This window comes from Sciurus vulgaris, assembly GCF_902686455.1.
Source record: "Sciurus vulgaris genome assembly, chromosome: 15".
In the NCBI taxonomy this organism is placed as follows: domain Eukaryota; kingdom Metazoa; phylum Chordata; class Mammalia; order Rodentia; family Sciuridae; genus Sciurus; species Sciurus vulgaris.
Genome location: NC_136476.1, coordinates 87270960 through 87284193, shown reverse-complemented (window position 1 = coordinate 87284193; position 13234 = coordinate 87270960). Strand labels below are relative to the sequence as shown.

At 55.5% G+C, this 13234-nt stretch overlaps 1 protein-coding gene across 6 annotated transcripts in view; it reads left to right on the top strand.

Moving 5' to 3' along the window:
- The window catches only part of RALGDS (ral guanine nucleotide dissociation stimulator), a 40802-nt gene extending 31438 nt beyond the window's left edge, over window positions 1-9364 (top strand). For all 6 annotated transcript variants that reach the window (XM_079111702.1, XM_079111697.1, XM_079111698.1 and 3 more), the window contains exons 5-18: window positions 89-297; window positions 472-908; window positions 1559-1774; window positions 2014-2117; window positions 2544-2628; window positions 4013-4081; window positions 4488-4574; window positions 4956-4988; window positions 5161-5282; window positions 5485-5580; window positions 5887-6088; window positions 6246-6488; window positions 7477-7591; window positions 8358-9364. In XM_079111702.1, coding sequence (XP_078967828.1) covers window positions 89-297; window positions 472-908; window positions 1559-1774; window positions 2014-2117; window positions 2544-2628; window positions 4013-4081; window positions 4488-4574; window positions 4956-4988; window positions 5161-5282; window positions 5485-5580; window positions 5887-6088; window positions 6246-6488; window positions 7477-7591; window positions 8358-8533 — 2194 coding nt within the window. In that variant the 3' untranslated portion in view covers window positions 8534-9364. The remainder of the gene's footprint in view (window positions 1-88; window positions 298-471; window positions 909-1558; window positions 1775-2013; window positions 2118-2543; window positions 2629-4012; window positions 4082-4487; window positions 4575-4955; window positions 4989-5160; window positions 5283-5484; window positions 5581-5886; window positions 6089-6245; window positions 6489-7476; window positions 7592-8357) is intronic.
- Window positions 9365-13234: the final 3870 nt, after the last annotated feature.

Here is a 13234-nt window from a genome sequence, read left to right as displayed (position 1 = left end):
ACAAGAGCCCATCCCCACAGGGGGCTGTGGGAGGCTGTAGGGTAGGAGAGGCCAGACCTCTGACTGCTGCCCACCCTCCTGTCCCCAGTGCCATCTCCTCCATCCTGGGCACCTGGCTGGACCAGTACTCAGAGGATTTCTGCCAGCCTCCAGACTTCCCCTGCCTCAAGCAGCTGGTGGCTTATGTGCAACTCAACATGCCTGGCTCGGACCTGGAGCGCCGTGCCCACCTTCTTCTGGCCCAGCTGGAAGACCTGGAGCCCAGCGAGGCTGAGCCCGAGGGCGAGGAGGCCTGGGGTGAGTGTCTAGAGGCACGTGAGGGAGCGTCAGTTGGGGCCCGTAGGGAAGAAGCGCCAGGACTGGCGCTGGCCAGGAGCAGAGATGAGCCCTGCTGGTCGGGATGCAGTGGTCTGGGAGGCATCCTGGGTGGGCTTAGGGCAGGGCAGTCACATTGGGTCTGTGCCCCTGCAGCTCTGGCACCATCTCCAGTGCTGGCTCTGAAGCCAACTGCAGAGCTGCAGCCAGAACCGGCTCCAGCACCAGCCCTGGCACCCAGTCCAGTGGCAGCACCAGCCTCAGAGCCAGAGCCAGCTCCAGCACCAGCCCTGGCACCCAGTCCAGTGGCAGCACCAGCCTCAGAGCCAGAGCCGGCTCCAGCACCCATTCTGGATCAAGAGCCAGCACCAGCACCTGCTCCAGAGCTTGAGCCCATTGCGGCACCTGCTCTGGAGCCCGACCCAGCTCTGCCACAGACTCTAGAATCAGAGCCCACCTCAGCACCGGTTCTGTCGGCAGAGCCTTGCTGGCCTTCCCCCGTGTCCACGGAGGACGGGCTGAGCGAGGAGAAGCCTCATCTCTTAGCGTTCCCTCCCGACCTGGTGGCAGAGCAGTTCACGCTGATGGATGCGGTGAGTGGCTATGTGGGGCTTGGGCAGGAGGGAGTGGCCTCCCTCTGTCAGCCACGCAGACCTGCCATTCCCTGCTCCAGAGCCATGTTGCCATCCAACTTCGAGCTCCACCTGTGCAGCACACATGCCCCGGGCACATTCCTTAACCCGTGGATGTGGGATACCCCTGCTTCACCACAGAGTGACCGTGCAGACGCAGCTTGGCAGGCCTGACCCAGGGAGGACAGGTGCTCACCAAGGTGCACTCAGGCCTACAGGCCCCCAGCATCTGCCCAGGAGGCCTCAGCAGCCTCAGCACTTATTAGGCACCCCCCGTGTACCGTCCTGGCAGACTCCAGGCAGAGTTGTAGAGAGTGTGCACATGCACATAGAAGGCAGAAGGTGCCCCGGGCCTCAGGCAGGAGCCGCTTCCTGGTACTTGGACAGAGATTGGCAGAGAAAATGCCTCGCTTGCTTTCCTGCCGTGATTTCACCCTGGGTCCCTCATGTACAGGGTGTCCTGGGTGGTCAGGGAACAAAACCCAGAGATTCCCACAAGGTCAAGCGACATCCTCGGCTTCCTGAGCTCCAGCCCTGACCTCAGGGCTCCAGTGTAGGCCTGGGGGACAGTGGTTTATAGCAGGGCTGGATGACACTGACCTCCTCCCCAGGAGCTGTTCAAGAAGGTGGTGCCCTACCACTGCCTGGGTTCCATCTGGTCCCAGCGGGACAAGAAGGGCAAGGAGCACCTGGCGCCCACCATCCGTGCCACCGTCACCCAGTTCAACAATGTGGCCAACTGCGTCATCACCACCTGCCTCGGGGACCGGAGCATGAAGGCCTCAGACAGGGCCCGGGTGGTGGAGCACTGGGTTGAGGTGGCCAGGGTATGCTGTGGGGGGAGCCCAAGGACCCCCCTCACCTTCGCTTGTTCTCAGTGATGTGTGGTGTGTGGTCTGAGCCCCTGCACGGACCCCAGGCTGCTCCTCCCCAAGACCATGCTGGCCTCGAGTCTACACTCACTCCCCCAGGGCTCTGGCATGCCACCATCTCAGGAGGTGGCCCAGGGGTCCAGGCAGGAGCCGGCAGGAGCCCCAGCGGTGGCTCACAGAGTGCTTGTCCCCAGGAGTGCCGAGTCCTGAAGAATTTCTCCTCTCTGTATGCCATCCTCTCCGCCCTGCAGAGCAACGCCATCCACCGCCTGAAGAAGACGTGGGAAGAGGTCTCCAGGTGGGTGCTCCCTCCAAGAGTATGGGTGAACCAGGGCAGGCGTCGCCCCCAGGGAGCCTCTGCCCTGAGGCCCGGCCCCTGGAGGTGTGTTGGTGGGGCTGCTCTGCAGGTCTGAGTCGGCCTCCGCTTCCTCCCTGCCAGGCCCTGGGTGGAGCCAGCGGGGCAGTTCTCATGCTTCCCCCTGTGACCAGGATTGTGTCCCACCAGAGTCAGAACTGGTGAACACAGTTCTCAGAAGAAATAGGGACGGGGTCCCCCTTGCGCCAGACAGAGCTCCCCTTCGCAGGCCACGCCCCGAGGCTCTGGAACCCGTCTGCAGCCCATTTCCCAGGCAGTGAGAAGGCTGTGCTCTAAAAGAAAACGGGTTTGCCCTCACGTCCCTCCCCGCCCTTCCCAAGTGTCACCTTCTGTTCTCTCTTCCTACAGGGACAGCTTCCGAATATTCCAGAAGCTATCTGAGATCTTCTCTGATGAGAACAACTACTCCCTGAGCAGAGAGCTGCTCATCAAGGTCAGAAGGGTCCTGGGGTAGATGGAGAGGGAGACAGGCCAGGGTGTCAGATCCTTGTTGAAAGTTTCCTTGAAAACTTCCAGTCCTGTCTCCTCTGGATGAAGGGAAGAGGGATCTGTTTTGGGACAGGAGGACACCACTGTTCGGAGGACAGAGGAGTAGGCAGGGCCAGCCGACCTGCAGCTCTCTACTGGGATGTAACCTGCAGTCTGTAGGGTGGTCTGAGGGTGTGGCTGCCTCCCCCTAGCCACCCAGCCTGTGCCTGAACCCAGGCCCCTGACCCCAGTTCTGTGCAACTGCACATCCCAGGGGAGACGCCTGCCAAGAATTGGGAGCTGCATGGGGTGTCCAGGGGCCAGCCAACCAAAGGGGCCACCAGGCTTGGGTCCAGACCTCCAGGCTGGGGAGGCAGATCTGACTGCCCTTTGTGGCAATGGGCTCTGCCCCTAGAGCAGAGGCTGCTGGCGGGTCACAGAACCCTCAGGAGGCCACACGCTCCTTGGAACAGTGGCAGGTGCTAGGTGACCCCCCTCAGAAGCCTTCCTGTGAAGGAGCAAGCAGCGTCTCCACCTCAGTCCCCCACTGACTGGTTAGAGATGGCCCCAGGGACACCTGAGCGGAGGAAGTCAGAGTTCTCTGCAGGGGGTACTTCCAGGGCCCCACGGAGAAGGGGGCCTTTGCCTCAACCTTGGGACCCACCTCACGGGTGGAGCCTTCTCAGGGCTGGGGCAGGCAGGAGCCCAGACACCTTGTCCCTCTCCCCCTGAGGTTCAGCTCAGCTGGGGACCCTGGGCTTACAGGCTGACGTCAGTGACGAGTGGAGAGAAAGGCTTGTTCAGTGGGACAGGGTGGCCCAGGGCCCACTGGAAGGGACGCTTTCTAGCTCGGTTCCAGAAAGAACCCGCCTTGCCGAGAGCAGAAGTATCCCACGTTAGAAGTCCATGCCTATAGCATGTGGGAGCCTGGTCAGGGTTCTAGAAGCCGGGAGAGGCTGGAGGCCTCTGTGGGCCTCAGTTTTCTCATCTGGCAAATGGAAGAATATCCATGCCAATTTGCGAGGTGATGAGGCTCCAGTGGGAAAGGAACCTACGAAGCTTGGGCAAGCTGTGGCAGAGGGCGAGTCAGGACAGCGACAGTGCCGGGAACGTGTCCCGAGCCCCCTCTGCCCCCACAGTGCAGTCCTGTCCCTACTTTGTAGTCGAGGAAACTGGCACAGGGAGGCCAGGCCGCCAGCCCAGGGTCCCCACCAGTGACTGCCGGAGCAGGGCCTGGTGTGCAGCCGAAGGCCAGCGGCAGCAGAAGCCCTGGCACCAGCCGGTGGGCCCAGGGTCGGGCGCTGGTGGAGGGTGAGGGGGGCTTCTGACCCCGTCCTCCACCCTGGCAGGAGGGCACCTCCAAGTTTGCCACCCTGGAGATGAATCCCAAGAGAACCCAGAGGCGGCCAAAGGAGTCTGTGAGTGACCATGCCCACGCCAGGGCGGGATGTGGGTGCAGGGGGAGCTGCAGAGGAAGGGGCTCCCACAGCCCTTCCCATTGCCCCAGAGCCTGAAATGCCCCTCAGACCTGATCTCCTCTGGACCCAGGCAGGGCATCGTGGGAGGATGAGCTAAAGCCCCCAGACCCAGGGTCTGGCAGAGTCCTTAGGGGTGGGGGTGATCAGGGATCACATGACCTTGGGGATCTGAGGGACATGACCAGAGGCAGATTGGGGTCCATGGAGTCCAGGAGGGGGAACTTGGGCAGAGGTGGCTGAAGGTTCCCAGGCTGCTCCCAGTGGGAGGCCAAGTGCGGTCAGGGTCAGGCTAGGAAGCCTTCAGGGCAGGGCCTGGGCCTTGCTTATCACCCCACCCCCGCCACAGGGTGTCATCCAGGGCACCGTCCCCTACCTGGGCACGTTCCTCACTGACCTGGTGATGCTGGACACTGCCATGAAGGACTATCTGTATGTGAGTGAGCCCAGGGCCGGGGCCGGGGCCGGGGCTGGGGCAGGGAACTGGGCTTAGGGGCCGGATTCGAGAGCTGCTGACCCTGAGCCCTCGGTGCTGGTGAGAGCTGGAGGCCAGTTTGCAGGCAGGACAGAGAGCCCTCAGGTGGTGGCCAGGGCAGGAGAGTGAAGCAGGCCCTGAATCAGGTCAGACCACAGGTGGTGGCCACACAGGGCCGCCTTACCAAAGCCTGTCTCTCTCTTGTCCCCAGCGGGGCTTGAGCTGGAAGCCCCAGAGCCTTGTCCGTGGGGTACCCTGACCGGCGGCTCTCGTGGTAGTGCAGAGGAGGTGGGGGCTTGAGGGAGGAAGGGCACTGTGAGGGACATGGCTGCTGTCTTGCAGGGGAGGCTGATCAACTTCGAGAAGAGGAGGAAGGTGAGCAGCTGCACACTTGGTGGCCTGAGCGGGCCGGGAGGCGTCGGGCTGAGCTGGCTTCTGGACTGGCTGTGGGACGTGGAGGAGCCCGGGGGCGACGGGGGCCCAGCAAAGCCCCAGAGGGCAGCCCTCCCTGGCTGGCCAGGCCTCACCCTCCCGCCCCACTCTGCAGGAGTTCGAAGTCATCGCGCAGATCAAGCTGCTGCAGTCCGCCTGCAACAACTACAGCATCGCGCCTGCCGAGCACTTCGGGTCCTGGTTCCGGGCCCTGGAGCGGCTCAGCGAGGCCGAGAGGTGAGGCTGGGCAGGAGTTGGGGACATCGAGGGTGGCCTGTACCTGGACTGGCTCCAAAGAGCTTGGGACCTGAGCCTCTGGTCAGGGTCAGACCTGTGGCCTGGTGACCAGGAGGGCCAGGGCACCCTGGCGCAGCCACAGGGTAGGCCCTGGCAGTCCTGCCTGCCGCTCCTGCTAGCCTCATGGCACCCCTGCCCGTAGCTACAGCCTGTCCTGTGAGCTGGAGCCCCCCTCTGAGTCTGCCAGCAACACCCTCAAGACCAAGAAGAGCACCGCCATTGTGAAGCGCTGGAGCGAGTAGGTGCCTGGACCCCAGTGGGCAGGGCCCAGAGGAGCTGCAGGGCTCAGGGCGGGCCTGGGGAGCCTCTCAGGCTGGCGCTGGGCAGCCACCCCCGCGAGCCGCCCCTGCAACGGGGCCTCGGTTTCCTCCCCCGTGAGACCAGTACTACTAAATGAGCTCAGACGGCTGTGGGGTGGGAGGGGCGGGTCCTGGTGTTGACCAGGCCTCCAGCCTAGTGCCCGGTACAGAGGGCAGCAGGGTCGGGGACAGGGTGGGGTGTGTCCTTCCAGAGGGGCCTCCGGTCAACTGGCCCTGCCGTCTAGCCGCCAGGCCCCCAGCACAGAGCTCAGCACCAGCAGCAGCTCCCACTCCAAGTCCTGTGACCAACTCCGGTGTGGCTCCTACCTCAGCAGCGGCGACATCACGGACGCGCTCAGCGTGCACTCAGCTGGCTCCTCCAGCTCCGACGTGGAGGAGGTCAACATGAGCTTTGTCCCAGAGTCCCCTGATGGCCAGGAGAAGAAGGTGACCACCTGCCCTCCCCCCAGCCCTCCCTCCTGGTGCCAGCGTTCCACACAGGGAAGCCCCATCTGACAAACCCCGCTTCTAGCAGCCCCCTGATGGCTGCCAGCGGGGTGCTCCAGAGGGTCTGGGCCTCTGCTGATGTCGCCATCCCCCCCAGTTCTGGGAGTCGGCCTCCCAGTCCTCCCCAGAGACCTCCGGCATCAGCTCAGCCTCCAGCAGCACCTCCTCATCCTCTGCCTGCACCATGCCTGTGGCCACCACCCGTACCCACAAGCGCTCCGTCTCAGGGGTCTGCAGCTACAGCTCCTCCCTGCCGCTCTACAACCAGCAGGTGGGCGACTGCTGCATCGTCCGCGTCAGCCTGGACGTGGACAACGGCAACATGTACAAGAGCATCCTGGTGAGCCCGGTGGCCGGGGCAGCCCCTTGCGCCCTCGCTTAGCCAGGAGGCAGAGATCGTTGAGCGCCAAGGTCCATCCCAAGCCCTCCTGGAGTTGACTTTCTAGTGGGTCAGGAAGGGCAGGCAGGAACAGAGAAGACAGTGGTCAGTGCCAAGGGCTTCACCTCAGGGAGGTGGGGGCAGCAAGGAGGCCGAGGCGCAGGAGCAGGGTCTGACTTTGACTTTCCTAAGGAAGGAGATGCAGCTCCAGAGGTTGGAGCAGAGGAGGCAGCAATGACTTTCGGTACCTCCACGGAGCATTGGCTGCTGGAGAGCAGGGAGGCCACTGTGGTGATCCAGGCCAAGAGAGTGGGGCCACTCTCACCCATTCTCCCCCATAATGGCAGCCATGGAGGAGCCAGCAGGGCGAGCCTGGATGTCATTTGAACACAGAGCCAATGGGGTCTGGTCACAGGATGCATACAGACATGGAGGGCAAGACTGGAGAGATCCTCCAGGTCTCTGGCTGCAGGGAGCCATTTGCCACCCCTTCCCCACCGGGTCGGGTGCTCCATTGCATACCAGCCTGCACCCAGCCTCCTGCTGCCACCAAGCACTCAGCTGCATGACCCTGTGTCTAGACCCTGCCTGTGCTCTGGCCCTCAGGGTCAAGGCCTCTGACCTGTGCCACCCACCCCCGGCCTCCAGGCTTGGACTAGAGGCTGTCTGTTCCCTAGACTCGTCAATCCTGCTGTCCCTGAGGAACACACTGCTCCCCAGGGTGACATGGGAGGAGGTGGGCTCTGTTGTGGGAGAAGGGGACTAGGAACAGTGGGGAAAGCCCCCCTTCATTCCACGGAGGCTCCCCTCAGGGAACAAGAGAAGGAGTGAAGGCCACTGAACGCGTGCACTCCTGTGCTCAGAGCGCAGGTGGCTCTGGAGGGTCCCTGGCCACTGCACTCTGGGGAGCCACTCTGGGGCCTAAAGGACTGTCCCCTGCTTTATCCAGGTAACCAGCCAGGATAAGGCTCCCACCGTCATCCGCAAGGCCCTGGACAAACACAACCTGGATGAGGATGAGCCCGAGGACTACGAGCTGCTGCAGATCATCTCCGGGGATCGCAGTGAGTGGGAGTCGGGTGGCCAGGGTGAGGGCGGAGGGACTGGTAGCTCTGCCGCAAGGCGGCCCTGGACACATCCTGCCAGCCTTAGCCCCGCTGACCAGGGCGCCCATCAGCCCTACGGTTCACATTCTAGACCCTCCCCCAGCATCTGGCACCACTTTGGTTTGGTGGGCAGGATTGGTGGCACCCCCGCCTTACAGAAAAGACTGAGGCCAGGGAGGCAGAGGAAGTGCAATCAGAGTCCCCGGAGCCCAGCCAGCTTGGGTTGACAGCAGGCTGTAGGCCAGAGGAGATGCAAGACTGACCCAGAGTAAGGACTTGCTGGTGACCTGGGACCCATGGGGTGCAGAGGCATCCTTGACCCCAGCACAGGAGGCCTGGGGTGAGGCCTGCCTATTTTGGGTCCTCAGAGCCGTTGTCATTAGTAGGGCAGTATTCAGGGGAGGTGGTCCAGATTCTGCAAAGCCTGCTCCGGTTAGAGTCAGGACCAGCAAATGTAGCTATGTGGGCAGCATGGGGTGATCCCTGGCCAGCTCTAGGCTGAACTGGGACACTGGAGATCAAGACCCTTGTTACACAAGATCTGATAAGGGCCTCTGCAGTCTATCTGTCTTCAGACAGGAAGCAGCACGGGGTCCTTGGTGGTCCTGAGCCGGACTGGAGGGATCTCAGGCCTGTGGCTTAGGCCTGTCCTAGAGGAGTCTCAGGTATTGATCCTGTGGGGACCTGTAAACACCATGGCCACCCCCTGCCCCTCTCCCACCAGAACTAAAGATCCCTGAAAACGCCAATGTGTTCTACGCCATGAACTCTACTGCCAACTATGACTTTGTCCTGAAGAAGCGGACCTTCTCCAAGGGGGCAAAGGTCAAGCATGGAGCCAGCTCCACCCTCCCTCGCATGAAGCAGAAAGGGCTCAGGATTGCCAAGGGCATCTTCTAAGGACCAGCCTGGCCAGTGGCTGAGCACTTAGAGACTGGAGTGGCCCAGGCCAAGCAGCCCCCTTCCACCCCACTGCCAGCCCAGGCCACCCCCAGACTCCAGTCACCTGCACCTCTTCTGCTGCCGGGATTGACACCTGTCGTTGGACAGGCTGACCTGGCCTCCGTGGACCACTCGCTGCCTTCGGTGCCTTCTGCTCTCTACAACCAGAGGACTAGCTGACCTTAGCTAAGAAGCTCTGCCAGCGGGCATGGCTCTCTGCCTGCCCCTGGACACTGCCCTCTGTACAGTTCCTGACACCTCAGGTGCAAGTCACCACCACCTGTGCCCGCAGGGACCCCAGGGCACCCCTGGCCCAGTGGGTCTGACCACTGCAGTTCTCTCCTGGTGCCCACGGGCATTAGCCTGTGACCCTCCTGGGGTCCCAGCCCCTGCTCCCACCACTCTGGCCTTTCTCAGGCTGCACCAAAGAGTCCATCTCTAGGGCCAGCTGAGAGTAAGGGTGTCACCTGCCTCGCACCCAGCCGCCTCGGGAGCGGAGAGAGAAGCCTCCGCGTCAACCACGCTCTTCACCTGGCAAGCGAGGACATTCCCATCGGTGTCGGATCTTGTGCCACCGGAAGTGCCATTCACACTGCATCCTGGGCTCTACGAGACCACACGAGACGGGGCTTGAGGGAAGGAGGGCTTGGGGGGAGGGGAGGGGATTGAATATTTGTATAAAAAAACAAAACAAAAAAAAGTTTACTGATTGGGTTGGGGCAATATTTATTTGTTGTAAATAGAAAATGCTAGACTTGAATATTATATTAAAATCCTGTTTCTACTATAGCCTGGTCATTATGGTTTTGTTCTTTCATTGCCTGTAGTAGCATAAATGGGACGGACTTCCACATTTCATGTTGAAATAGGACATCCCACAGGACTCTCACTTTATTTTCTGTAGACGTAAGAAGGGCCAGCCGCTCTTCTCGGGCATGCCAAAGGAAACATCTACCTCACGTGCACACGTCGACCTCAGCATCAGTGAGCTGGGAAATGTGCTGAGGGCCCCTCAGAACTCCTGGAACTCGAGATTGGAGGTGCTTTCACAGAGCATGAATCAACCCCTGAAATTTCGGTGTTTTTACAAATAATATTTACAACATAAAATGACAGAGTAGGAAGCTCCAGGGTTCAGTCTCTCCAGGGAAACAGCCATCAAGTTGGGGATGGGAGGGAACTATTGAAATCACCCACTTTGGAACACGATCATACACAGTAACCTGTGGAGCACTTGACCATGGAAGATGCTGCTGAAGTTCAGTCTCCATCACAGGTGATCCCCAAGACAAGGGAACAGGAAATTTAGTGACTGCACACAGCAAGGAATACAGTCTACACAAGCATAATTTAGAAAAGTCACAGTAAAGACAGAAGACAAGCCTTCTACAAGCAACAAAAGCAATTCCTGGGGAGGGAAAATCTGCTTTTCAGAGTGATCACATGGTAATGCTCAATGTTCAGTTATCCCCAAATCACAAAACATACAAAGAAAATGAAAATATGGTTCACTTGCAGAAAGAAAAAAGGCTTTGATAGAAACTATTCCTGAGGATGCCCAGACCTTGGAATTAGTAACCAAAGATAGCTCATCACTGGACTTAAATACATTCAATGAACTCAATGAAATCATGGACCAAGAAATACAGAAAACCATATAAATTATGTATAAACAATGGGCAATTCAATGAGTAGTTAGAAATGATTTTAAAAAAACAGTTTGGAACTGCAAACATTAAATAATAACTAAAATAAAAAATTGGCTGGAGGGGTTCAACAGCAGATCTGAGGAGGTAGAAGAAATAATCAGTGTACTTGAAGATGAGACCATTGAAATTATTCTGTATGAAGAGCAGAAAGGAAAGAGTGAAGAAAAACAAGTCCAAGGTTCTGTTCAGATATGACCAAATGTACCAACATATATACAATGAAAATTCCAAAAGAAAAAGGGTAGAGAAGTTATTTGAAGAAATAATGGTCAAAAACATCACAATTTTGATGAAGAATGTAAAGAGACATACCTAAGAAGTTCAATAAGTCTCAAACTTCAATTTCAAAGAGGTCCACACCAAAACACACTACAGACAGATTGTCAAAAGACAAAGAGAAAATCTTGAAAACGCGGGAAAAAGCAATCTGTCATATACAAAGGATCCTCAGTAAGGTCAGCAACTGATTTTTCTTTTTAAAAAATAGAGTCTAGAGGCAGTGGAAGAACATAACAAAGATGTGCTGAAAGAAAAAGCAAAACTTCCTTTAAGAGTAAAAGAGAAATTAAGACATTCCCAGATGAAAAAAAGGTAAGGGGATTGTTGTTAGAAGACATGCCCTACAAGAAGTGCTTTTAGTCCTTCAGGCTGAAATGAAAGGCTTAGAATGTGACTCAAAGCCATGTAAAGACGTAAAGAGCTGGTAGAGGCAACCAGTAGGTAATCAGAAAAGAGAGTGGAGTTGCACTTGGGCTTCACTCCTCTTTTTTACATGTGATTTAAAAGTAAGAATCATCAAACTAATTATAAATCCATACTACTGAGTATAAATCTATAGTCTGTGACAATAACAATATAAGGGGAGGAATGGAAATAGATAAGAGTATTTGTATACTACCAAAACTAAGTTGGCATTCAACAAGATGGTTAGAAATTAATTAATTGAAGATAACCACTAAGAAAATGATAAAAGGACTAAAAGAAAGGAGAATCAAAATGGTACACTACCGAAAACTCAACTATTCAAAATACATATGCATTAAAAGACTGTGCATGTTAACTACAAAAACCAAAACTAAAGGGACTGGGGATGTAGTTCAGTGGTAGAGCACTCAGCCTGGTACATGGGAGACCCTGGGTTCAATTCCTAGCACCACAAAAAAAAAAAAAAAAAAAAAAAAAACTAGGCCCATAAAAAACAATACTTAAGGAACTTGAGCAAAGAGCATATTAGACATACAGAAAAAAATAGTTAAATGGCAGAAGTAAGACCTTCCCTCTCAAGAATTGCTATAAATATAAATGGGTTAAATTCTCTAAAAGGCAGAGATGGGCAGGATTGGTTTGAAGAAAAAAACCTGAAAATATGCTGTATTCACAGAAACTCATTTGAAACACAAAGATACAGAAAGATAGGAAAAGATATTCCATGAAAATAGTTTAGTGTAATAACAACTATAATAGCAGGCAAAATTTTATGTCAAAAAGGTAGCAGTAGGCATGAAAGCTCTGTATATATTGAAAGAAGTTTCAACGAGAAGATAAAGTTGAAAGATGCACATCTAATAACATCCCCAAAATGTATGAGACAAAAATTGACAGAATTGAAGGGAAAAAAGTGGGAGACTTTGAACCCAATATTGACTAGAACCATCAGCAAGAAGATGGACGAGGAAACAGAGGGCTGGAGAAAGACGGTAAGCCTCAGCTGCAGCACACATACACAGCGTCAGAATATGCGTGTCTCTCAACTGCATGTGGAACAGTTGCGGTGTGTTAGGCCAGAGATAATCAGTACATTTAAGAGACTGAAAGCATACCAGAGTATCTTTCCAAGTACAGTGGAATGAAACCGGAAGTCAAGGGCAGAAGGAAGCCAGTTCTGCTCATAAATACATATAAATTAAACAGTGCACTTCTAAACAAGCCAAGTGGGTCAAAGAAGAGGGCATAGGGAATTAGACGATGTCCGGTAAGAATGAAAACAAAGCATACCAAGACTTAGGACATAGTGAAAACAAAAGCATTGCTCATAGGGAAATGGAGAGTGGTAAACACCCACATTAAAAAAGGAAAGCATCTACAGTGGGAGCAGAGGCACACACCTGTAATCCCAGTGACCTGGGAGGCTGAGACAGGAGGACTACAAATTCAAATTCAAGGCCAGCCTCAGCAGCTTAGTGAGACCCTGTCTCTAAATAAAATACAAAAAAAAAAGGGGGGCGGGCTATGGATGTGGCTCAGTGGTTAAGTGATCTTGGGTTCAACCCCTGGTACCAAAAAAAAAAAGAAAAGAAAAGCTGGGTGCAGGGGTGCACACCTATAATCCAAGCAGCTCAGGAGGCTGAGGCAGGAGGACCAAAAATTTGAGGCCACCCTAAGCAACTTAATTGAGACTATCAAAAAAAGATGGGGTGGTGCTGGGGATGTGGCTCAGTGGCTAGCGCCCTTGGGTTCAATCCTTGGTACAAAAAAAAAAAAAAAGAACAGTAACCTCAAACCAACAGTGAAACAGTGTGCTTTGGAACAAAAACAAAGAACCCTAAATCCAAAGCTAGCAAAAGGAGGGAAATAATAAAAATTAATGCAGAGACAGAAAAGAAAGAGCCATAGAGAACATCACTAAAGCCAAAAGTTGGTTCTTTGAAAGGATCAATACAATTGACTAACCTTTAACTAGGTAAAAAAAAAAAAAAGAAGAAGTAAAACAGAGGGTTCACATTACTCAACTTGAACGGGAATGTGGGAATGTAACTACCAACTTTGCAGAAATGGGAAGGCCCGTGGGAGCTGGGGCATGTTTGCATGCTGACCCAGCCACACCCAGAACAGAGTGCCCCACAGGCCACGTGCTACAGCGAGGACAAACCTGGGACCATCAGGACTTCCCTGCAAGAAACATCTCAAACAGGCAAGTCCATAGGGACAGAAAGCCGTAGAGTTACCAGGC